Source organism: Panulirus ornatus, chromosome 25 (assembly GCF_036320965.1).
Source record: "Panulirus ornatus isolate Po-2019 chromosome 25, ASM3632096v1, whole genome shotgun sequence".
In the NCBI taxonomy this organism is placed as follows: domain Eukaryota; kingdom Metazoa; phylum Arthropoda; class Malacostraca; order Decapoda; family Palinuridae; genus Panulirus; species Panulirus ornatus.
This window is the reverse complement of record NC_092248.1, coordinates 21854526-21880244: the sequence shown is the minus strand read 5'-3', so window position 1 is coordinate 21880244 and position 25719 is coordinate 21854526. Positions and strand designations below refer to the sequence as shown.

The following is a 25719-nucleotide window of genomic DNA, read 5'->3' as shown; positions in this document are numbered from 1 at the left end:
AGGAGAAAGTTGAGATTGAATGTGTATAAGAGCAAGTTTATTGGTTCAATAGGGTTGAGAGACAAGTAAATTGGGATGTAAGTTTGAATGGAGAAAACTTGGAGGAAGAGAAGTATTTTAGATATCTGGGAGTGTACTTAGTAGCGAGTGAACCGTGGAAACGGAAGTGAGTCACAGGGTGGAGGAGGGGGCGAAGTTTTTGGGAGAAATGAAGAATGTTTAGGAGAACGTTATCTTGGAGAGCAAAAATGAGTATGCTTGAAAGAATATTAGTTCCAACAATATTATATAGTTGTGAGGCATGGGCTATAGATAGGGTTGCGCGGAGGAGGGTGGATGTGTTTGAAATGAAAAGTTTGAGGACAATATGTGGTGTGAAGTGGTTTGATCAAGTGAGTAATGAAAAGGTAAGAGAGATGTGTGGGAATAAAAAGAGGGTGTGTTGAAATGGTTTGGACATATGGAGAGAAGAGTGAGGAAAGGTTGACTAAGAGGATATGATAAACAGAGGAAAATTTACACAATATAAGTACAAAGTATACCACTTAGAAAATGTAAAGACTCAATGCTGTACCAAAAACATTTGACGTTTTAAAGTACCCAACTAAAGTATTGAGAGTGCAACAAAGACACCACACTACATATTACTTAACTATAGGATTCTTGAATATGGAGCATAATAATCTAATAACAGTAATTCTTGACAGAGCAAGCAAATTTTCTTATGATCATATGACTGAATAGTTAAGGTTATAAGATTTTTGTTCTCATCTGGGACAGTACTGGTTTCAAACTGTTGAAGTGTTAACACATTAGATAACCTTGCTTCCACTTTTCTAAATGGCGAGATAATGAATATGTTGCTCAGGAAGACCCAGAAAATTAAAAGATTGACAGCACTACAACCGAAAATTTTATGTTCATGATCATTTCATTATTCAATTATGTCGTATTTGTATGAGGATTCACTTGTTCCATATTTAATGTAGCTTTTTATTGTAAGATAGTTAATGAACTGACATTTTTTAAACAAAAATCCACTTGTACTCAATAACAATCGTTAAATTCTTAGGAATTTTTTCTAATGAGGATATAATTCAAATTGATGAAATAACCCAGTACTTTTTTTAGAATTTTGCAGGTTATTCATTTGTTTTAATTTTTTTAGAGCTAAACTTGTAGGAATTATTTTTGGCATTATTTGTTTTTATTAAAAAAATAAGACTTGCATCTACTGAGAAAGGAATTGCATTATTCTTGCTGGAAATGGAATTGGAAAGAAACATTTCAATTTCTACGCTAATATTTTAGTGGAGAGCTTTTTAGGAATATCCCTGCTACATTGTTCCAGTGCATTTAAAAATTATGCTTATTCTAATATCTAAAGAGAATAAGTCACACCTGAACGACTCCATTTCAACCTTCAATTATCAGTGGCTTACTTATTTTACAGACTTAGCAATAGCAATTAGTCAATCTTGAATATCACCATAGACATCAAAACTTCCATTTGACATTCCATGTAGTTGTTAAACAAGGAGAACTAATATAGAAATGCATGTTAGTACCCAAGGTACCTATCATATATGAATTCCTTCCTGTAACTTCCCATATAGCAGAGTTGAAGTAAGACAGTATGGTACAATAATACAGTTAATCAGAACAAATATGTATCATTATATCAATATGGAAGTAATTATTTTCATTGTAATAAGAATTTAAAAGAAAGATTTGACAAACAATTCGTTGATATTGACTTTGTGCCAGTCTATAAGTAAACATAATTGAGAACTAATTTGTTGGTGTTTATTTATATGAGTGTGCATCATTAGTTGCGTATGGGCACATGCGCGCACAAGGTCTGTTACAGAATTTAGCAGTCTGATTAATCCATATTCCATTCTCATAAGTACAACTATTAGTAATGTAGTGTGGGAAGTGAAATTTTCATAGATTACGGGAATGTACATGAACAACTGCTTTCCTAACCTTATACATGTGCTGAGCTTATAAATATGTTATGAGCAGAATCATGACTACATTTCCGATTCATTTTCAGTTCACATGATGTTTACAAAAACAACTAGATGTAGTTTCTGTCACTTGACAGGACAGTTTTGTTATCATTAAGGCTGTCTGCTTATTTATGGAGTAGAGATCAAGAAGGAAAATATATCCACGAACATACACATTGATACTGGACACTACAACATCCATAATAATGGTACTATTATGGTTATTTAACTTTCCACACTAAACCTAGATTGTGTTGATACCTCTCATGGGCTTCGTGACTACTCTTGGATGATCCAGGAAGCAAAAGCTCAGGAGTTGTAGGTCACTGAAGAGCACAAGAGCCAGCTGTGCTACAGGTACTACACATCATCATAGTACTTAGGAATAATACTATGCAAGAAAGATATTTTTTTTTGATATCTTACACTGTATCCAATCAACTTCATTAGAGTGACTACTGTACATGCTTGCTACAGATATGTGGATGAAAACAATATGCTAAGGAGAGGGTTGTATATCACTTTTATAGCAAGCCTATAATACTGACAATTCTCAAGTGGAATGATTTGCCATCAAATACTGATATCAGTATGTGAAACTGGCACCATTGGAATATGACAAAGCCATAAGACTGTGGCAAAATTCATCATGGCCCTCTACTTGTTTTCCTCACATGTTTAAGAGGCCTTCCCTTGTGTGAGGGAGCAGAATGTTGCAGGTGTGACGAGGGAGTGATGGAAGATTAGGGGGGACTTGGGTGTTTTGCAAGGTGCTGACAGTCATCTCACTGCCTCAGAGTCAGGTGGTATGCCACCAGGAGAGAGCAACACAGTGAAACAAGTCCTGGAACTGTTGTGGAAGCATGATCATTAACATCATCATGCTCTCCTGTGGTGAGCTTACCCTCACCCTCACCTGAAGCTAAAGATTCAGAATGGGGCTTTTCCTTGTCAGAGGTAGATTCTGCATCGGGCGGTGCAATTGTAGTGGTAGTGGTGGTGGTTGTGGTGGAATGCATGAGAATTTCTGATGTTACAAATTCCCCCTCAATTTCACTGTTGTTAGAGAGGTAGAAAGGCTTTGAGAAATTTGCTCGTAGTTCAGCCATGCGGACATGTATGTGGAGGCCAGAGATAGTGCGTGTCCGCCGTTCTCCATCTTCATATACAGCTGTCAACTTGGCTGAGTAGGGGGCCTCATACTTGTGTATGATGGCAATTAATGTGACATTTACTCCAGCCGCAGCTGGCAGCTCGAACTCCACCTGCTGTTGCTCTAGGTTATCCAGTTCATTTTCATTACCCCAGGTAATGTCCTTCACATTACCTGACGGGTCCATGACAGTGGCAGTTAAACTTGTGATGGTTCCTCTTATGCGACCCCAGTAGATAACCTCCTTTGCAACATAGTCCACCATCTCACTCACTAGTTTTTCTTCCTCATCTGGGTTCTCAAGAGTCACAGTGGCAACAACTTTCTCTTCTGTGGTGGTCAGACTGTGTTCTTCGTCCCGGACCACTTGATCAACTTCATAGCGCTCTGGCTCGTCCTCAGTTAAAATGAAAGCATCTTTCTGTAGTAAGTACTTGCCATCCTTAAGTAGTGAAGCTTCACGTTTCTGAGGATCAACATAACCGGGAAGGACTTCATCTTCATCAGTCTTGGCAATGGCCAGCACCATCTTGGATGAGGTGATGCCATTAGCGGGTACGGCTCTTAGATGGTCCCATTCTTTATTGATGATTCTTGCCGAGTCATTGATTGACACCAACACGTCATACTCCTTCACCTTAAACACCTGATTGAGGAAGGGCATATGACACTGTCCGTCAATCACGGCACCTGGTACCCAGATGCCGTGCCTCTTGCCTCGACACCACACAGGACCGTCCTTGGAGATGGGCAGGGCCTCAGCAGGAGGGGTCTGGCCAGTTTGCAGGTCCACCCACTCTAGGGTGGAAGATGTCAGGGTTCGGCCAGAGTTGTTCCTGATCTTGGCCATCTCCACGCTGTAGGAGCACCCCACGAGCGCCGCCAGCATCATCAGCACACACCCTGCCGAGGCAATAATGGAGTCAATCAATTATAGAAATGAGATGAGAAAGATACACCTAAGGTGCCACCAACTTAGAAACAAATGGTTAATGAAAGTCAGTCTTAATAAAGATGGTGCTGTAATTGGGATAACAGCAGTGCCTTTAAAAGCACAATTTTTCTTATAACCAAACACCATAGGAATGTTTGTATCATGTGGTATGTTGGGAAGTAACTGTCTAAAGAAGATACTATTGCATTATGATATATATAGTAGTTATGAGTTTCATATAAGTGCTTGCAGAACACAAAGAACTGGAAAATGTTGAATGGATTTTGCATGATCTGTGTACATTCTGAGTCACTAGGGCATGCAAAATATCCGAGGCAAACTGTGGAAAATTCTGTGGGGCCAGGACGTGGATAGGGAGTTGTGGTTTCAGTGCATTACACATGACAGCTAGAGACTGAGTGTTGAGTGGATATGGCCTTTCTTCGCCTTTTCCTGGTGGTGACGCTGTCTCCTGTGAGGTGGGGTGGCACTGGAAATGGATGAAGGCGAGCAAGTATGAATATGTACAATTGCATATATGTATATGTATGTGTATAAATGCGAGGAAATATCCTCACTTGGCCCCCTTCTATGTTCCTTCTTTTAGAAAATTAAAAGCGGGAGTGGAGGATTTCCAGCCCCCCCGCTCCCTCTTTATATATATATATATATATATATATATATATATATATATATATATATATATATATATATATATACTTAGTCGGTCTCCCGCGTTAACGAGGTAGCATAAGGAAACAAACGAAAGAATGGCCCAACCCACCCACATACACATGTATATACATAAACGCCCACACACGCACATATACATACCTATATATTTCAACGTATACATACATGACAGCTAGAGACTCAGTGTGAACGAATGTGGACTTTGCTGTCTTTTCCTAGCGCTACCTCGTGCGCATGCGTGGGGAGGGGGTTGTCATTTCATGTGTGGCGGGGTGGCGACGAGAATGAATAAAGGCAGCAAGTATAAATCATGTACATGTGTATATATGTATATGTATACGTTGAAATGTATAGGTATGTACGTATATGTGCGTGTGTGGACGTGTATGTATATACATGTGTATGTGGGTGGGTTGGGTCATTCTTTCGTCTGTTTCCTTGCGCTACCTCGCTAACGCGGGAGACAGCGACAAAGTATAATGAGTAAATAAATAATACATACATATACATATACAGGAACATACATATATACACATGTACATATTCATACTTGCTGCCTTCATCCATTCCTGTCGCCACCCAGCCACATGAAACAGCACCTCCCTCCCTCTGCAGGCGCGCGAGGCCACATTCGTTCACACTCAGTCTTTAGCTGTCATGTGTAATGCAGCCAAACTACGGCTCCCTTTCCACATCCAGGCCCTACAAAACTTTTCATGGTTTATCCCAGACGCTTCACATGCCCTGGTTCAATCCAGTGACAGCACGTCGGCCCCGGTATATCATATCGTTCCATTTCACTCTATTCATTGCACGCCTTTCACCCTCCTGTATGTTCAGGCCCCGATCACTCAAAATCTTTTTTACCCCATCCTTCCACCTCAAATTTGGTCTCCCACTTCTCCTCGTTTTCTCCACCTCTGACACATATATCCTCTTCGTCAATCTTTCCTCACTCATTCTCTCTATGTGACCAAACCATTTCAATACACCCTCTTCTGCTCTCTCAACCACACTCTTTTTATTACCACACATCTCTCTTACCCTTTCATTACTTACTCCATCAAATCATCTCACACCACATATTGTCTTCAAATATTTCATTCCAACACATCCACCCTCCTGAGCACAACTCTATCCATAGCCCACGCCTCGCAACCATACAACATTGTTGGAACCGCTATTCCTTCAAACATACCCATTTTTGCTTTCCGAGATAATGTTCTCGACTTCCACACATTCTTCAAGGCTCCCAGATCCTTCACCCGCTCCCCCACCGTATGATTCACTTCCCCTTCCATGGTTCCATCTGCTGCCAAATCCACTCCCAGATATCTAAAACACTTCACTTCCTCCAGTTTTTCTCCACTCAAACTTACCTCCCAATTGACTTGACCCTCAACCCTACTGTACCTAATCGCCTTACTCTTATTCACATTTACTCTCAACTTTCTTCTTTCACACACTTCACAAAACTCAGTCACCAGCTTCTGCAGTTTCTCACATGAAGCTGCCACCAGCGCTGTATCATCAGCGAACAACAACTGACTCACTTCCCAAGCTCTCTCATCCACAACAGACTGCATGCTTGCCCCTCTTTCCAAATCTCTTGCATTCACCTCCCTAACGACCCCATCCATAAACAAATTAAACAACCATGGAGACATCACACACCCCTGCCGCAAACCTACATTCACTGAGAACCAGTCACTTTCCTCTCTTCCTACACGTACACATGCCTTACATTCTCGATAAAAACCTTTCACTGCATCTAACAACTTGCCTCCCACACCATATATTCTTAATACCTTCCACCGAGCATCTCTATCAACTCTATCATATGCCTTCTCCAGATCCATAAATGCTACATACAAATCCATTTGCTTTTCTAAGTATTTCTCACATACATTCTTCAAAGCAAACACCTGATCCACACATCCTCTACCACTTTGGAAACCACACTGCTCCTCCCCAATCTGATGTTCTGTACATGCCTTCACCCTCTCAGTCAATATCCTCCCATATAATTTACCAGGAATACTCAACAAACTTATACCTCTGTAATTTGAGCACTCACTCTTATCCCATTTGCCTTTGTACAATGGCACTATGCACGCATTCCGCCAATCATCAAGCACCTCACCATGAATCATACATACATCAAATAACCTTACCAACCAGTCAACAATATAGTCACCCCCTTTCTTAATAAATTCCACTGCAATACCATCCAAACCCGCTGCCATGCCGGCTTTCATCTTCCGCAAAGCTTTTACTACCTCTTCTCTGTTTGCCAAATCATTTTCCCTAACCCTCTCACTTTGCACACCACCTCGACCAAAACACCCTATATCTGCCACTCTATCATCAAACACATTCAACAAACCTTCAAAATACTCACTCCATCTCCTATATATATATATATATATATATATATATATATATATATATATATATATATATATATATATATATATATATATATATATATATATATATATATACATATATATATATATATATATATATATATATATATATATATATATATATATATATATATATATATATATATATATACATATATATATATATATATATATATATATATATATATATATATATATATATATATATATATATTTATCCCTGGGGATAGGGGAGAAAGAATACTTCCCACGTATTCCCTGCGTGTCGTAGAAGGCGACTAAAAGGGGAGGGAGCGGGGGGCTGGAAATCCTCCCCTCTCAATTTTTTTTTAAATTTCCAAAAGAAGGAACAGAGACGGGGGCCAGGTGAGGATATTCCCTCAGTGGCCCAGTTCTCTGTTCTTAACGCTACCTCGCTAACGCGGGAAATGGCGAATAGTTTGAAAAAAAAAAAAAAAAATATATATATATATATATATATATATATATATATATTATCCCTGGGGATAGGGGAGAAAGAATACTTCCCACGTATTCCCTGCGTGTCGTAGAAGGCGACTAAAAGGGGAGGGAGCGGGGGGCTAGAAATCCTCCCCTCTTGTTTTTTTTAAATTTTCCAAAAGAAGGAACAGAGAAGGGGGCCAGGTGAGGATATTCCCTCAGAGGACCAGTCCTCTGTTCTTAACGCTACCTTGCTAATGCGGGAAATGGCGAATAGTTTGAAAGAAATATATATATATATGTATATGTACAGAGACGAAGCTAGGACGCCATTTGGTAAACAATCGCACGTTTACCAAATGGCGTCCTAGCTTCGTCTCTTCGATGTATATCAACTGACTTATATTTCTCCCTTGTGTCTTCCCTGATGATGTGATTATTACACGAAAGAGCACTTGGGAACTTATCGTGTTTCATTTTCCCCGTGGACTCATAGGAATATCTTATCACGTGCAAAATTGTGATCCAATGACAGCACATCGACCCCGGTATCCCACATCGTTCCAATTCACTCTGTTCCCTGCACGCCTTTCACCCTCCTACATGTTCAGGCACCGATCACTCAAAATCTTTTTCACTCCTTCTTTCCACCTCCAATTTGGTCTCCCACTTCTCCTCGTTCCCTCCACCTCTGACAAATATATCCTTTTTGTCAATCTTTCCTCACTCATTTCAAAACACCATCTTCTACTCTCTCAACCACGCTCTTTTCATTACAACACATCTCTCTTACCTTTTCATTACTTACTCCATCAAACCACCTCACACCACATATTGTCCTCAAACATCTCATTTCCAGCACATTCAACCTCCTCCGTATAACTCTATCTATAGCCCATGCCTCGCAACCATACAACATTGTCGGAACCGTTATTCCTTCTAACATAACCATTTTTGCTTTTCGAGATAACGTTCTTGCCTTCCACACATTCTTCAAAGGTCTCCAGAACTTTCGCCCCCTCCCCCACCCTATGATTCACTTCCGTTTCCATGGTTCCATCCACTGCCAAATACACTCTCAGATATCTAAAACACTTCACCTCATCCATTGACTCTCGATTCAAACTTACCTCCCAGTTGACTTGTCCCTCAACCCTACTGTACCTAATAACCTTGCTCTTATTCACATTTACTCTCAGCTCTCATCTTTCATACACTTTACCGAACTCAGTCACCAGCTTCTGCAGTTTCTCACACGAATCAGCCACCAGCGCTGTATCATCAGCTAACAACTGACTCACTTCCCAAGCTCCCTCATCCACAACAAACTGCATACTTGCCCCTCTCTCCACAACTCTTGCATTCACCTCCCTAGCAACCCCATCCATAAACAAATTAAACAACTATGGAGACATCACGTACCTATGCCGCAAACCGACATTCACTGAGAACCAATCACTTTCCTCTCTTCGTACTCGTACACATGTCTTACAACCTCGATAAAAACTTCACTGCTTCTAACAACTTGCCTCCCACACTATTCATTCTTAATACCTTCCACAGAGCATCTCTATCAGCTCTATCAAATGCCTTCTCCAGATCCATAAATGCTACATACAAATCCATTTGCTTTTCGAAGTATTTCTCACATACATTCTTCAAAGCAAACACCTGATCCACACATCCTCTACCACTTCTGAAACCACACTGCTCTTCCCCAGTCTGATGCTCTGTACACACCTTCACCCTCTCAATCAATACACTCCATATAATTCCCCAGGAATACTCATCAAACTTATATCTCTAATTTGAGCACTCACCTTTATCCCCTTTGGCTTTGTACAATGACACTACGTGTATGGAAGTATCATTAAATTTTAGGGAGAATAAAAAGATGTTCTGGAAGGAGGTAAATAAAGTGCATAAGACAAGGGAGCAAATGGGAACTTCAGTGAAGGGCGCAAATGGGGAGGTGATAACAAGTAGTGGTGATGTGAGAAGGAGATGGAGTGAGTATTTTGAAGGTTTGTTGAATGTTTTTGATGAGAGAGTGGCATATATAGGGTGTTTTGGTCGAGGTGGTGTGCAAAGTGCGAGGGTTAGGGAAAATGAGTTGGTAAACAGAGAAGAGGTAGTAAAAGCTTTGCGGAAGATGAAAGCCGGCAAGGCAGCAGGTTTGGATGGTATTGCAGTGGAATTTATTAAAAAAGGGGGTGACTGTATTGTTGACTGGTTGGTAAGGTTATTTAATGTGTGTATGACTCATGGTGAGGTGCCTGAGGATTGGCGGAATGCGTGCATAGTGCCATTGTACAGAGGCAAAGGGGATAAGAGTGAGTGCTCAAATTACAGAGGTATAAGTTTGTTGAGTATTCCTGGCAAATTATATGGGAGGGTATTGATTGAGAGGGTGAAGGCATGTACAGAGCATCAGATTGGGGAAGAGCAGTGTGGTTTCAGAAGTAGTAGAGGATGTGTGGATCAGGTGTTTGCTTTGAAGAATGTATGTGAGAAATACTTAGAAAAGCAAATGGATTTGTATGTAGCATTTATGGATCTGGAGAAGGCATATGATAGAGTTGATAGAGATGCTCTGTGGAAGGTATTAAGAATATATGGTGTGGGAGGCAAGTTGTTAGAAGCAGTGAAAAGTTTTTATCGAGGATGTAAGGCATGTGTACGTGTAGGAAGAGAGGAAAGTGATTGGTTCTCAGTGAATGTAGGTTTGCGGCAGGGGTGTGTGATGTCTCCATGGTTGTTTAATTTGTTTATGGACGGGGTTGTTAGGGAGGTGAATGCAAGAGTTTTGGAAAGAGGGGCAAGTATGAAGTCTGTTGGGGATGAGAGAGCTTGGGAAGTGAGTCAGTTATTGTTCGCTGATGATACAGCGCTGGTGGCTGATTCATGTGAGAAACTGCAGAAGCTGGTGACTGAGTTTGGTAAAGTGTGTGAAAGAAGAAAGTTAAGAGTAAATGTGAATAAGAGCAAGGTTATTAGGTACAGTAGGGTTGAGGGTCAATTCAATTGGGAGGTGAGTTTGAATGGAGAAAAACTGGAGGAAGTGAAGTGTTTTAGATATCTGGGAGTGGATCTGGCAGCGGATGGAACCATGGAAGCGGAAGTGGATCATAGGGTGGGGGAGGGGGCGAAAATTCTGGGAGCCTTGAAGAATGTGTGGAAGTCGAGAACATTATCTCGGAAAGCAAAAATGGGTATGTTTAAAGGAATAGTGGTTCCAACAATGTTGTATGGTTGCGAGGCGTGGACTATGGATAGAGTTGTGCGCAGGAGGATGGATGTGCTGGAAATGAGATGTTTGAGGACAATGTGTGGTGTGAGGTGGTTTGATCGAGTAAGTAACGTAAGGGTAAGAGAGATGTGTGGAAATAAAAAGAGCGTGGTTGAGAGAGCAGAAGAGGGTGTTTTGAAATGGTTTGGTCACATGGAGAGAATGAGTGAGGAAAGATTGATCAAGAGGATATATGTGTCGGAGGTGGAGGGAACGAGGAGAAGAGGGAGACCAAATTGGAGGTGGAAAGATGGAGTGAAAAAGATTTTGTGTGATCGGGGCCTGAACATGCAGGAGGGTGAAAGGAGGGCAAAGAATAGAGTGAATTGGAGCGATGTGGTATACCGGGGTTGACGTGCTGTCAGTGGATTGAATCAAGGCATGTGTATGGGGGTGGGTTGGGCCATTTCTTTCGTCTGTTTCCTTGCGCTACCTCGCAAACGCGGGAGACAGCGGCAAAAAAAAAAAAAAAAAAAAAAAAAATATATATATATATATATATATATATATATATATATATATATATATATATATATATATATATATATATATATATATATATATATATATATATATATATGTACCTTTATACCTTTCTAAATCTTTTGCTAGATTATATTTCTTTTATTGACAGAGCTGTGGCATCTTTAGGTGCACTTCCTGTGCCGTCTTCTACTAAGAGAGCGTTGTCTTCGTGTTCTGGTTTGGACCATTTGCACTTTTCACTCACCGTTGTGGGTCTGGCGCGTGTTTGGAAAGCTTATGTAGCCAAACATTTTACACATTTCTGTTGTTTTGTCACTCAGACACTTCACTGTTTGCTCTTCCCATTTTATACGCTCGGTGTTGAAATGAGATTTCCCGAATCCCCTCCCTGGTGCCGTGCAGTGCTGGTTTGTTATCTATATTTGTCTGTACCTGTGATGCGTCGTGTATTTAAGATGGTGATATCTCCTATCAAATCTGTATCACTTGTGGAAACAGAGGAACATGGAAGGATGTTTGTATATGCAATTACTGCTTCGTGTGGAGGTTTACTGTAATGACCTGTTCGATATCAGCAGCCGTTATCTAGTCAAAGATGAGCCGATGTGACGTCTGTTTCCTTTCCTATACAGCTGAGCTTTCGAACTCTATCTCCTTGTGCCTTACCAGTTAGCTACGACTTGATCCTTTGTGAAACTGTAGACAGGTTCCACAACTTTCGAAACTCATGGACTGTTTCCCCCCTCTGCTGTAATAATGATAGAAGTAATAATAATAATAATGATGATAACAGTTTGGTGTGGTGGTGGCATGTAAGTGATGCAGCAGGTGTGGTGATAATGGAACACTTGGCCGCTCACACCTGGCCACACCCATCTCACACTTGGCCGCCACACCCACCTCCATACTCCCCCACCTGACCACGCCCACGTGCACACACACACACACACACACACACACACACACACACACACACACACACACACACACACACACACACACACACACACACACACTGCCAGTCCCAGAGGCTTCTGGTAGTCGGGCATACGAGAGATGTTGGAAGGAAGGGAAAGGGAGGGAGTACCTATCCACCTACGAGTACCCTTCGTCGAGGTGGACGGGCGCGCGAGAGATGAAGGATGGAGAGGAAAGAGAGAGTATTCATCCACCTACTAGTATGTACGACGAGGATTTGCCACGAGGCAAGGCTAACGCTGTAGCATCAGGAGATGGGAGAAGGCATAGGCAGAAGAACTAGTGAATGCATGGGTAGCTAAAGTATAGGAGAAGGCAGAGATAGGTAAAGAAGTGGATGAAGGCAGAGACAGTGCAAGAAGGAGGTGGCAGATAGAGATTTGGAGAGGTTAGGAATAGAGAGAAGTGATGATGTCACAGACAGAGAAAGAGATTGAGACGACAGATAGACAGACAGAGAAAGACATTTAGATATAGACGAAGGATTGGAGAAGACATAGAAAAGGAAATAAATGGAGAAAGGTAGACTGGCAGATAGACGAAGCAGTGGAGATATAGATGGAGAAGGAACTGGAGAAGACATAGGCAGAGAAAGAAGAGAATTCACAGAGAGAGAAATGGGGAAGACAGACAGACAGACAAAGAGATGAAGACATAGAAGGAGAAAGAATTAGAGAAGACATAGACAGAGCAGCTGGTGCTCTGGAGCCATTACAGAGAGTAAACCTAACCAGCTGACGACCCCCTCTCGTGTTGTCTGTAATGTGAACAATAAACTTGTTGGTAGAAGGGGTGTCGGCCTGGGAGACATTATTTTTATGCTTATGTTTGCTGAGATGGCGCGGGTTGCTGAGGCCCTGATCAAGGCCATCCCATATATACCCACGAGTAAGATCAGACGAATCAAGTCTTAAGTAATTTGATAAATCATGATTTTCAAAGCCTCTGATAATTATGAATAATTGTATCAGATCACCTCTTAACCTTCCCCTCTCTAAGCTAGATAGATTCTAGTCGTGTAATCTCGTCTCGAAGGATATGTTTCTCAGTCCGAGAATCAATTTGGTTGCTCGTCGCTGTACTCTTTCCATTCTGTCTATGTCATTTCTCTAAGGTCCCTAGGGTCACCAAAACTGAACACAATAGTCAAGGTGTGAACGAACCAATTAATTATGAAGAGTAAGAATGATTTCCCTGGACTTACACTTGAAGGCTCAACCCATGAAACCAAGAATTTTGCTCGTTCTCTACATTGCTTCGGTGCACTGCTTACTTGGCTTTAAGTCACCAGAGATTATTACACCCTATTTTTTTTTCCTCATTTACTTTTTTCAGTTCAACAAATTCATACTGTAGCTTGCCTTTTCGTTGTTTTTTTCTACCACTTACTTCTTGCACTTATCCATATTAAAATTCGTTTGGCACTCATGAGTCCAGTTCATCAGTGTGTCTGTATCTGTTTGAAGCTGTAGACGCTCAAGTTCATTTATCATACAGCTTCGTATCATCAGCGAATCTTGATACCTTACAATGTTGCTCATTATAATGATAATTATCAATATCATTATTTATACATAAGAAAGACAAGCGCTTCCAGCAGTGAACCTTGTGGAACTCCGCTTACTGCACCTAACCATTCTCGGGCTCGACCATCAACCACAATTCCTTGTTTACGGCCAGTTAACCCATCCACTGAAGTGCAACCCCATCATTACCATGTGACGTGATGTTTGTTTGTAATCTTTGATGTGGAACCTTATCGAAGGCTTCTTGAGAGTCTAGATAGATAACATCAACTGCTTTACTTTCGTCGTACATGTTGACTATATCATAAGGAAAATCCAGCAGATTTGTCAAGTAGGAGCGCTTTCGTCGAAAACCACGCTGAGAATCGTTTATTAAGTGGTATACTGCTCTGTTGTCATGAAGCCAAGGACCTCAAAATATAAAAAAATTATTAAACTTAACATAGTTACCAAACATACGTCGTTTATCTCGTTGCATGTTTGGGAAAAGACTCACATACAATATTGACAGGCTGACACATTTATTGTCTCTTAAAAAGATCCATTTGAAATATTGATGTCGATAAAAAACTGTTGATGTGACTATTTTTCTAGTGTGCATTTCATGAAAAATGACCATCAAGAAAAAAGAAAGATATGACTGAATTAAAAACCCTTACCCTTGACCATCCTGAGGATGTGAAATGATCTCGTGAACGCCCTGATCTTCTTGTCTCATGTTCCCTGAGGCCGCCAGCAGACTCGACGTAAACTGTTCATATAGAGCTATGGGACAAAGTGTCTTTGGTCTGTGTGCTACATAGTCTTATGGGCCTACGGGCACCAGATACATCTTACGAGGGCATGGGAGGTCTTCCATCCTCCTATATCCAACGCAGCTGCTTTGCTTGTTCCTCTTCTCTCTCTCTCTCTCTCTCTCTCTCTCTCTCTCTCTCTCTCTCTCTCTCTCTCTCTCTCTCTCTCTCTCTCTCTCTCTCTCTCTCTCTCTGGGCTGGTGGAGGCCGCGGCCCGTAGGCCTACATAACCATCAAATCAGTACCATAATAGGAATTTTACATCAGGTTGCCGCTTCCGACGGTGCAGAAAATTCGGCCCACAGTTCCTTGCATCATGGCCGCCCCTCCTCTGCAGCACGTACGAAGCCGCCAGACCAAAGGTCTTTCACAGGAGAGAACGGGATAGATAACGGGATGATGACGGCGCAAAAGATAACGATAAAAGAATTTTGAGTTTTGAGCAACGGCAGAAAACACAGAAGGCTCCAGTGACTTGTCGAAAGACGCCACACACCCTATGTCGTATTATTAACACTAGACGGTATTAATGTACACCTTACACAGACGAACTAAGATATCTCTCCTTCTTGTTCACGTTTTCTTCAACCTTGCGCGCCAAACGCTCGTCTTCATGTCTTCTTATTCTCCTCCTTAACTAGTGTTTACTTACCGCCCTCTCTGCTTATGTCGCTCAGTTCTTTCAAATCCACTATGTCTCTGTACCGTGTCGTTCCACTATGTCTCTGTACCGTGTCGTTCCATTATGTCTCTGTACCGTGTCGTTCCATTATGTCTCTGTACCGTGTCGTTCCATTATGTCTTTGTATCGTGTCGTTCCACTATGTCTCTGTACCGTGTCGTTCCATTATGTCTCTGTACCGTGTCGTTCCATTATGTCTTTGTATCGTGTCGTTCCACTATGTCTCTGTACCGTGTCGTTTTATGTCAGTTTTGTGACATACTAGTTGAACTCCCTGAGCAAGGCGGTACGACCTCATGTGAACCACGGTGCACCCATGAGCACGACGGTACGACCCCCCGTCTTTGGTAGATTGAACATGATCACAGTCTCAGATCTGGCAAAAAGCGTATTACTTCCCCGTCTCCCGGAACATCCAGAAGATTGGTCACATGTGTTGCCATGAGACGCCCACGTTGTGAGTGGGTGTGAGACTGTGTACGTCAGGCGGACTGCGTCCCTGGGTGGGAGGCTAGCTAGGCCGTGTATGGAACTTGGGTCATGCAAAGCTAAATTGTAAGTAACTGTTTTGCCTGCCAGTTCGGTTTTTACGAATTGGACATGTTAGACGGTGCACCTGTGTTTGAGGAAAACGAAGCCATCATCCCCCTTACGGCAAACCCTCATCATGTTGCCTAACGCCGAGAAATGGGATCTGATCTCTTTGAAGGTTAACCTCTTCTGTGATATGCTGGATCAAAACCTCATGGTCATTCTCAGTGTGCTACAGTACGCTGAGGTAATATGGGACGCTCTGGTCGACCTATGATGTTGGAGACGTACGCGTTAAAGACGGGGTCCTCGTTTCATTGCCTGTGATTCCAACAACACCTGCGTTTGCGCTTCTTTTGAATTCAGAGATGACTGAGTCACGAGTGCCTGTCACGTTGATTTAGCACTTCGCCAAATTCTGAAAGTTTGTATTCGGATGTTTCCGTAAGAAATGCCCTTCGGAAGGTTCTGAACCAAAATTTACAGTCATTCTTTTACAAGTACGCTTTTGGATCTTCAAGACTGGAGTTGCTTCCTTTCCCGAAGGCTGTGTGGAGCAAGGGTCATCCATGATGTATAAAGCTCGCCCTTTATGAGAGGAATAGGACGTATTTCTGTCTGCAGAAGTTATAGCAGCTTCACAAGCTGTCAGCAAAGTCTCTTTTGGCAGTGGCGAGACAACTTCTCTTCCTGCGATCGTCTTCCAGCAGTCCATCTTCCGAGTGTCGGGGCTTTTAAGCACATCAGTAAGATATTGCTTCTCGCAGGACTCATTGTCCGACGATAACGATTCATCCTGGTGACACATGTGGCTCTTTACGTTCAGATCGCCTACGTCGCCTGGAAGTGTGCGGGAAGTTGGAATAGGAATCCCACCCCCCCCAAAAAAAAGTTGTTTTCCAGTATGGGTAGGCCATCCATTGTGTAGTATACAGCATGATTAAGTTTATGAATCCTCCAGATACAGAAGTAACAACGGAGGATGAGGCAGAAGAGGAGGGTGCCTCGCATTTGCCTAATGCCATTTACATTTCAAAAACAGCTGCGTCAAAGAGCCCCTCCCTCTCCCTACCCCCTACCTACAGGTCTTCTCAGAAAAGTGGAAGACAAACGAGTGGAAAGCTGTGTCGCTTTGTCATATCTCTTCCAGGCTTCCAGGTTCCCACTGGGATGTTTCGAAGGCCAAGATGTCTTGGTTGAAATGTCTCCTGATATATTTACCTTCTGAATGAGGCTTGCGCTGGTGGAGCCCAGCCCATACATTTGTCTGGGCCGGTATGTGCATCACACCACCTTGGCGTGTTGGCATCTCGCCAGGGATCTCAGCACCCTCTCTATGAGTTCTGGAAACAGCCTCCCCTAACCCAGCCCAACCCATCCTTACCTAACTTCCCTTAAGGAATGTGGTGCAGAGATTCCATATTGCCCTAAGGAATTTTTGCGCGAGGATCCCAGAACTTGGCAAGTCAAAATGCATTTGTTACCCGAGAGAATACGGGGAATGAAGTGTTCTCACTAAAGAAGGTTCTCTTAGAATCTGTTACACGTCTCATAACACACATCATTTTGAACATAAAGGCCACAGTAAACCTAACCAGATTTAATGACATCGAGCAGTTCGTGCCATATCTCACGTACATTAAGATGGGCCTGATCATTCTGGTGCCCCGAGTCATCTCAACAGACGTCAAAACTTGGACACAACTTGACCAAGTTTATCACATTTAATACATGACTGTGTACATGAGTCTCTTACATCATAAACCAGGCTTGGTGAGTTTTTCTGCTCGAGGAACCTATTCAAGTTAGCTTGTTATTTTCATCCTTCGAAAATCAGTTTCGCTTATGACCACAGCTAACAATGGGAAGGTCGTATCTGCTCACGTAGATCTTGTCCATCCTGAGAAACAAAAGCTGTCGGCTGTAGCTTTCTGGGGTAAGGCGTTGATGCCACATCTCTCTCCACCTTCCTTATGGCCGCCGCTGGCATCCTGTATTTTCTCAGTCTCAGGGTGACGAAGGATGGGGTGTGGGGGGGGAAAGGGGGATGAGACACAAGAGATTACAGTAATTACACAAGTTGGGGAAAGGGTGAGGAGGAGGCAGGTGCAGAATGTGGGGGAGGGGGAAGAAATTTGCACGCGGCAGGGAGACTTTAATTTAGAAAACATCCCAGAGGAGAGAGAGAGAGAGAGAGAGAGAGAGAGAGAGAGAGAGAGAGAGAGAGAGAGAGAGAGAGAGAGAGAGAGTGTAGCAGGTGTGAGAAGAGGAGGATAACAATACGTGAGCGGATGAGCATCACATGATAGTCCCGAGTGTCTCACGCCGATGAAAACGTATGAAGCAAAAGCAGATTTATGAACAGAGTTACGATTACCCAGTTCTTCAACATGATTAGTAGGTGACGGAGGGTAATAATTAGTAGGTGACAGAGGGTAATAATTAGTAGGTGACAGAGGATAATAATTAGTAGGTGACAGAGGATAATAATCAGTAGGTGACAGAGGATAATAATCAGTAGGTGACAGAGGATAATAATTAGTAGGTGACAGAGGATAATAATTAGTAGGTGACAGAGGGTAATAATTAGTAGGTGACAGAGGATAATAATCAGTAGGTGACAGAGGATAATAATTAGTAGGTGACAGAGGATAATAATTAGTAGGTGACAGAGGGTAATAATTAGTAGGTGACAGAGGATAATAATCAGTAGGTGACAGAGGATAATAATTAGTAGGTGACAGAGGATAATAATCAGTAGGTGACAGAGGATAATAATTAGTAGGTGACAGAGGATAATAATTAGTAGGTGACAGAGGGTAATAAGATAAGTAAGCGAGTCTCTGAATATAGTTTTTTGTCTTAAGCTAAGACGGCACGTACCACTGAGGCCCTAATCAAGGCCATCCCATTTAATGCTATATACCTTACCCTAAGCCAGGTACGTTTTATCAACCAACCCCTTAAGGTGGATAACAGCTGGGTTGACTGTGGACTGACCACTACGACCAGGAGGCCCGTGAATGCGTCACAATCAAGAACGCCCACCGCTACGCCACGAAGGTCTATTCTGTGAAAGACAAGACTTGTGCGTAAAGACACCATTAAGGTCGTCTGACTGGCGGCTGTTAACGGGTTCGCGGGAGATGAGCTTCAGTTTGGCTTTGAGTAACATGTCATTACGACCTTGAGCATGACAGTACGACCATTGAGTTAGGCGGCACGGCTCTTAAGCACGGCGACATAACCATTGCCTTTGACGGTACGACCCTTAAGCACGACGGTAGGACCACTGACTTCGGAGGGTTGACCTTTGACTACGACGGTATGACCCTTGAACGCAGTGGCCCGACCCTTAAGGACCACGTTACGATCCTTGAGCACAAAGACCTGATCCTCAACCACGACGGTATGACAAACACTGATACGACTGCTCGACCCTTTGACCACCTCATTACAGCCTTCGGGTATGAATGTTTGGCCTTCGACCTTACTCTCAAAAGATTAGGTCAGAGGTCACGCCTCCATACCGACAAGTCGTACCCAGGAGTCATCGACTTCCTAAAGGTATAAGACTTTTAAATCAGAACGGAACTTGACACCGAAAAAACACCGTGTACCTCGGAAGAGGGAGGAGGAGGAGGAGGAGGAGGAAAGAAACATCATGGGGTATAATCATGCGAGTTGAGCTTAACTTCAGGGAGAACGAAAAATCAGTCTTCGTCTCTCTCATTACGAGGAAGATGATAGGCTGGAATCCCTCTCTTCCACAACAGGTAAAGCGAAACCAACAACAGTTTTCGAAGGCACTTTAGCTTTTCTCATTAGCCGGAGTATTGTTGACGTAAATTTCGAAGGCGTGCGATGCAAATATTCTCTAAGGTCCCACAGCCATGATATTTGCCCTGAACCAGAGTATTTGTAGCGGTCGAAGCAGACCACGGAATATCCTAGCACTTGGCTGTGGATGGTGGCTCTGGTTTCAGAGCAATATACACGGCAGCTTGAGTGCGGTATGTGTGCAAATGAGGCCATTTTACGTTTTGTTCCTGACGCCACCTCGCTAAAGCGGTAGAGGAAATTAGGTATGTGTGTGAATATGATCAAACCAACCCAGGACCAGATTAATTCTTGAAGCACGACTGTAAGATCGTAGGTATTGACTTGGCCTTTGACCTAACTCCTTTTAAGGGTTAGGGCGAAGGTTCACGCCCTCATATGTCCGAACCGCTGCGCTCGTGGGCCGTAAAGCTATGCTGGAGGGTCGAACCGCCGTCCTCAAGGGCCGCAGACCCGTGCTGGAAGGTCGAACCGTCGTGCTGAGTGGATCAAGACCCTCGGCTCCCTCTCCACGGTTTCCTCAGTGAGATTCCTAGGGCTCCCCTCTCACTAGTAATTTGGATGCCACAAACTTTTTTGATATTTCCCACATGGAGGAGTAACTCATTAAGCCATATCTCGCCATCATCAGGGGTTTGGCAGAAGGGAGGGTGGTTCGCTGGAGGGTGTGTGTGTGTGTGTGTGTGTGGCCGTTCCCTTGTCTGTGGCAGATGTGCGAGAAGACTGTGTGTTAAGACACATCGGCTCTCATAATGACATTAGGCTAACTGACCACTTCTCTAACTAGTCTTTTGGTATTACGGTTATTATAACAACAGCACTGTACAGTACAGGGTATTTGCTAACTGTAGTAAAAGATTGGTTACATGGCCCTTAACTGAGTGGGTAGGCCTACTTAGACTGGCTTAATGCTCTAAAATATTACGTAAAATAATACTTGATCATCAGTTTCTTGATTGCTGAACGGTCAATTTTACTTAGCTTGGTGTCACACACCCAGAATCACCGTTGTTATTGATCAGCTACGGCCCGTGGGCCCACCTATCCCAGTCAAGTGTAGTTGATCAAGTCACCATGCGTAGATATTCACTCATGTATCCTAGATTTGGTTCACAAGTTGTTCCACAGTGAGCATGATACGTGTATTGGTACTCTAGTTACTCAATGTCACTTTGAATGGTAGAAAAAAAAAAATGAATAATTCAGTATTTCTTTGGGGGAATAAATTACCAGTCCCCAGAGTGTGTACTGGTGATCCCAGTCCCCAGAGTGTGTACTGGTGGTTCCCAGTCCCCAGAGTGTGTACTGGTGATCCCAGTCCCCAGAGTGTGTACTGGTGATCCCAGTCCCCAGAGTGTGTACTGGTGATCCCAGTCCTCAGAGTGTGTACTGGTGATCCCAGTCCCCAGAGTGTATACTGGTGATCCCAGTCCCCAGAGTGTGTACTGGTGATCCCAGTCCCCAGAGTGTGTACTGGTGATCCCAGTCCCCAGAGTGTGTACTGGTGATCCCAGTCCTCAGAGTGTGTACTGGTGATCCCAGTCCCCAGAGTGTGTACTGGTGATCCCAGTCCCCAGAGTGTGTACTGGTGATCTCAGTCCTCAGAGTGTGTACTGGTGATCCCAGTCCCCAGAGTGTGTACTGGTGATCCCAGTCCCCAAAGTGTGTACTGGTGATCCCAGTCCCCAGAGTGTGTACTGGTGATCCCAGTCCTCAGAGTGTGTACTGGTGATCCCAGTCCCCAGAGTGTGTACTGGTGATCCCAGTCCCCAGAGTGTGTACTGGTGATCCCAGTCCCCAGAGTGTGTACTGGTGATCCCAGTCCCCAGAGTGTGTACTGGTGATCCCAGTCCCCAGAGTGTGTACTGGTGATCCCAGTCCCCAGAGTGTGTACTGGTGATCCCAGTCCTCAGAGTGTGTACTGGTGATCCCAGTCCCCAGAGTGTGTACTGGTGATCCCAGTCCTCAGAGTGTGTACTGGTGATCCCAGTCCCCAGAGTGTGTACTGGTGATCCCAGTCCCCAGAGTGTGTACTGGTGATCCCAGTCCCCAGAGTGTGTACTGGTGATCCCAGTCCCCAGAGTGTGTACTGGTGATCCCAGTCCCCAGAGTGTGTACTGGTTATACCAATCCTCAGAGTGTGTACTGGTCATACCAGTCCCCAGAGTGTGTACTGGTGATCCTAGTCCCCAGAGTGTGTACTGGTGATCCCAGTCCTCAGAGTGTGTACTGGTGATCCCAGTCCCCAGAGTGTGTACTGGTCATACCAGTCCCCAGAGTGTGTACTGGTGATCCCAGTCCCAAGAGTGTGTACTGGTGGTTCCAGTCCCCAGATTGTGTACTGGTGATCCTAGTCCCCAGAGTGTGTACTGGTGATCCCAGTCCCAAGAGTGTGTACTGGTGGTTCCAGTCCCCAGATTGTGTACTGGTGATCCTAGTCCCCAGAGTGTGTACTGGTGATCCCAGTCCCCAGAGTGTGTACTGGTGATCCCAGTCCCCAAAGTGTGTACTGGTGATACCAGTTCCCTGGTGTGTGGACGGGGTTCTATTTCTGTTGAGAAATGAATTTGGAAATCTGGACTCTGAAGCAGGTTCAAGAGACACCCGTTTTCCCTCGACGGTGGGCTCCAAATCTGACTTGATACATTGCCTGCAACCATTAAGAATCGTTCAGTGAAGAGATTTAAAAGATCCAGTAGCTGTAATGTTCCAGACCAGCAAGGGTATGTTGGTTACGTTTGCCCACGGGCCTCCCACAGCCTGACTGACCATAGGAGCGACACGACCGCTTGGTTCCAGGCCGTATTGTGAAGGCAGAACATCTCCGAAACCTTCGGAAGGTATACGTAAGGCATGGTGAGGTGCCAGACCCAGCTGTGAAGTACAAGACATCTGAAACCATCGGAAGGCATACGTAAGGCATGGTGGGGTGCGAGACCCAGCTGTGAAGTACGAGACATCTGAAACCATCGGAAGGCATACGTAAGGCATGGTAAGGTGCCAGACCCAGCTGTGAGGTACAAGACCTCTGAAACCATCGGAAGGTAAAGTACGTTATGGCCTGAGACCCACCTCTCCATGCTCTGTCAACGTACAATTCTTTTATGTGAGGAAATGCTGTACGAAGAAGAGTGGAACTCTACTAATGGACGGGAACTGTGCTGAACAGAACACAATATTTTCAGAAATATAGCCAGGCAAGCTGAATTCTGAGTAACGAGAATGGAACAGTGTTGCAAAAGATTCTGTGAGTTTAGTAGTGAAAAGCTGGCGGGGAGCATGGAAAAGAAAGGGTTGGATCAGGTAAATAGAGTGGTTAAACAAACATGCACATGCGGGAGATGAATATCAGTTCACTAAGGAAAAAATGCAGAAGGCAGAAGATTAATGTGCAAAAAGACAAAGAATTAGTATTGTAAAGTCAGGAAGGAAGCAAGAATGGATGTTCAGACAGAAGAAAGGATCACCCACACCTGGTTGCATGACTTCATCAGGAGGAAGCTATGGGCCTGAGACTCAGTGATCAGCGAGTTCGCTTTGTTTAGTCCTAGTTACAGACAAGGTAAAGTGTATGTGAAGATACAGGTAAGATTCAAAGCGTTTGCCTCTTGATGATCCACAACCTCCACTATTGCTAGATTGTGCTGGTTGTGGGTCTAGAAAGTGGACGTTAACGACAGATATAAAGTGTCTTATGGCAGAACTGGACTTGCATAAGGCCAATGAGTATTTCCAAACTCATGATAAGGGGACAGTATACGAAAGGAAGGTGATAGGGGGGTTTAACACCGAACTTAGTACCTCTCATTAATAGATGTGGGTAGAAGACTAATGAAGAAGGTAATAAGAGAGCATGATGATGATTGTGCGGTCAACGGGAACTATGGAGATGGAAAGCAAGTTAGATCTGGGGGTAAGCTGCCATGCATAGCGGGTCTCTGGACTAATTTTCATGAGGAAAAACAGCTGGGTTGCTTGTGTATTCATAGACTGCTTGAAGGTCACTGATACCATTCCGTCTCAACAGAACCTCTAAAATGGATCGAAACTTGTCCAATATTTGGAGGTTGAAAAGGAACGCATGTCAGAAGTGTTTATTCAGCAGAAATGGAGACCCAGAAAGGTTGATATTGGGAGCATCGTTATTTCCCATCTGTATCAGCGATTCGTCGCAAAGCCGTAAATCATCTGTGTTTACCTGGAGCATATTTGTCTGGAGTAGTCTTCGACTGGGTCCTGGCTGGGCCTTGGCTGCTGGTGGAGAGCAGTATAGAATATAGTATCTAGCGATACGACCTAGAGTAGGCTGTGACTCCACTGAAGTAGCTATTATTGGAATTCAGTCACAAATAGAAATAAAAGACCAATGGAAGGGAAGAAGACAGACTGGATTGTGAACTTTCTTCTTCAAGGATCAACCATCGTAAGGGACCTATGAGAGAGCGGTCGTAATGCCCAATCTTCCATATAAGATCTCTCAAGAAGGGTCGGGTCGGGGTACACCGTATTTTGGCCAGTGTCCAGACTTCCCCAAGTCCATGAACAGTGGGATGGTCCAGCGAGATATGTAGGGAGGCCAGTTAGAGTTCAGGTAGCCGGGTCTCCCCCGCACAACTGCTGGAGGAGGTCCAACGATGGCAGACAAGAATGGTGCCTGCCTGAAGGAGGATGAGTTATGGGCAGAGGGGAGAAGCCCTCTAAGTGGCCCAACTGTAGGGAAGGAGATTTAGGAGGGACGTGATAACCATCTTCTTCACAGTCCTCAGGGGCCACTATGATGCTACCGTAGAGAACAGTTCCTCGAAACTAGAGATGAGTTTCGAGGAGGGTGTGAGAGGAAGGAGGTAGGTAAGGTGATCAGGGAAGTGGGGAACTGAACGTATCTTATATGTGGACGCAAGGCTCAGGCCAGGTGGTGAAGTAGTGGTGACTTACTCTCGTAGACAATGTAGAAGCTTGGGTGATAAAAGCCCCCCTCCCCATATGTAAGAATAGGGGATAACACACACACACACACACACACACACACACACACACACACACACACACACACACACACACACACACGTAGCCTGAGGTTGTCCTGGAAGTGAGAGGAGAGCTTGCGTTAAGGGGTCGTGATGGAGGCAGCTAGTCTGAGGCAATATACAAATGGAGGAGGTGCGCTTTCCCCCTTCCCCCGAGGCCTCTCACAGTGGAGGCGATCCCAGTGCTTCCAATCTACATCTGCTCGAGGGTACACACACACACACACACACACACACACACACACACACACACACACACACACACACACACAAACGAACCCCCGTGTTGCTGTATTTAGCACTACTGACCATGAGCCAGCACGGCCCAGTCTGGGGTTGGACACGCATGGGTCCGAAACCTGGACACGGCAGTCGGCCCACGCCCAACCCAGGTATTCATCATTTTCAAGGCTAGTCTATGATGGGTACCTGTCTTAGGCTGATGTGTGTGTGTGTGTGTGTGTGTGTGTGTGTGTGTGTGTGTGTGTACGCATACAAGTAAAGACATGAGACAAAAATGAAAAGTTAAGAAGCGGGACAACAGAAGTGTAAACTTTCCCTGTTAACATACAGGTATTAATCACAAATACATACAATGACAGTTTCCTCCAGTGTGAGGTACACCGGATGGAATGCCCCTTACACGCACGATCCAGGCCACTGGTGTGAGGACTGAGATGTTAACTGTACTTGTGCTGTTGATCTAATGCTGAAATTTTAATAGGAATTCTAGAAACTAGTTCTGATATTTAGGCTCATTTACACAAGCAAGGAGCCACGAACTAAGGTCTGAACGTTACGCCTAAATGTAAGAACTGAACACTAGAGATGAACATAAGAACTGAACACTAGAGATAAACATAAGAACTGAACGCTGGAGCTGCACATCAGAGCTGTACAT

At 43.8% G+C, this 25719-nt stretch overlaps 1 protein-coding gene across 1 annotated transcript in view; it reads right to left on the bottom strand.

The window, feature by feature from the left end:
* Positions 1–1149: 1149 nt before the first annotated feature.
* LOC139757313 (uncharacterized) overlaps positions 1150–25719 on the bottom strand; it is a 288888-nt gene continuing 264318 nt past the window's right edge. Inside the window, exon 2 of the mRNA XM_071677712.1 lies at positions 1150–4071. Coding sequence (XP_071533813.1) covers positions 2801–4071 — 1271 coding nt within the window. The 3' untranslated portion in view covers positions 1150–2800. The remainder of the gene's footprint in view (positions 4072–25719) is intronic.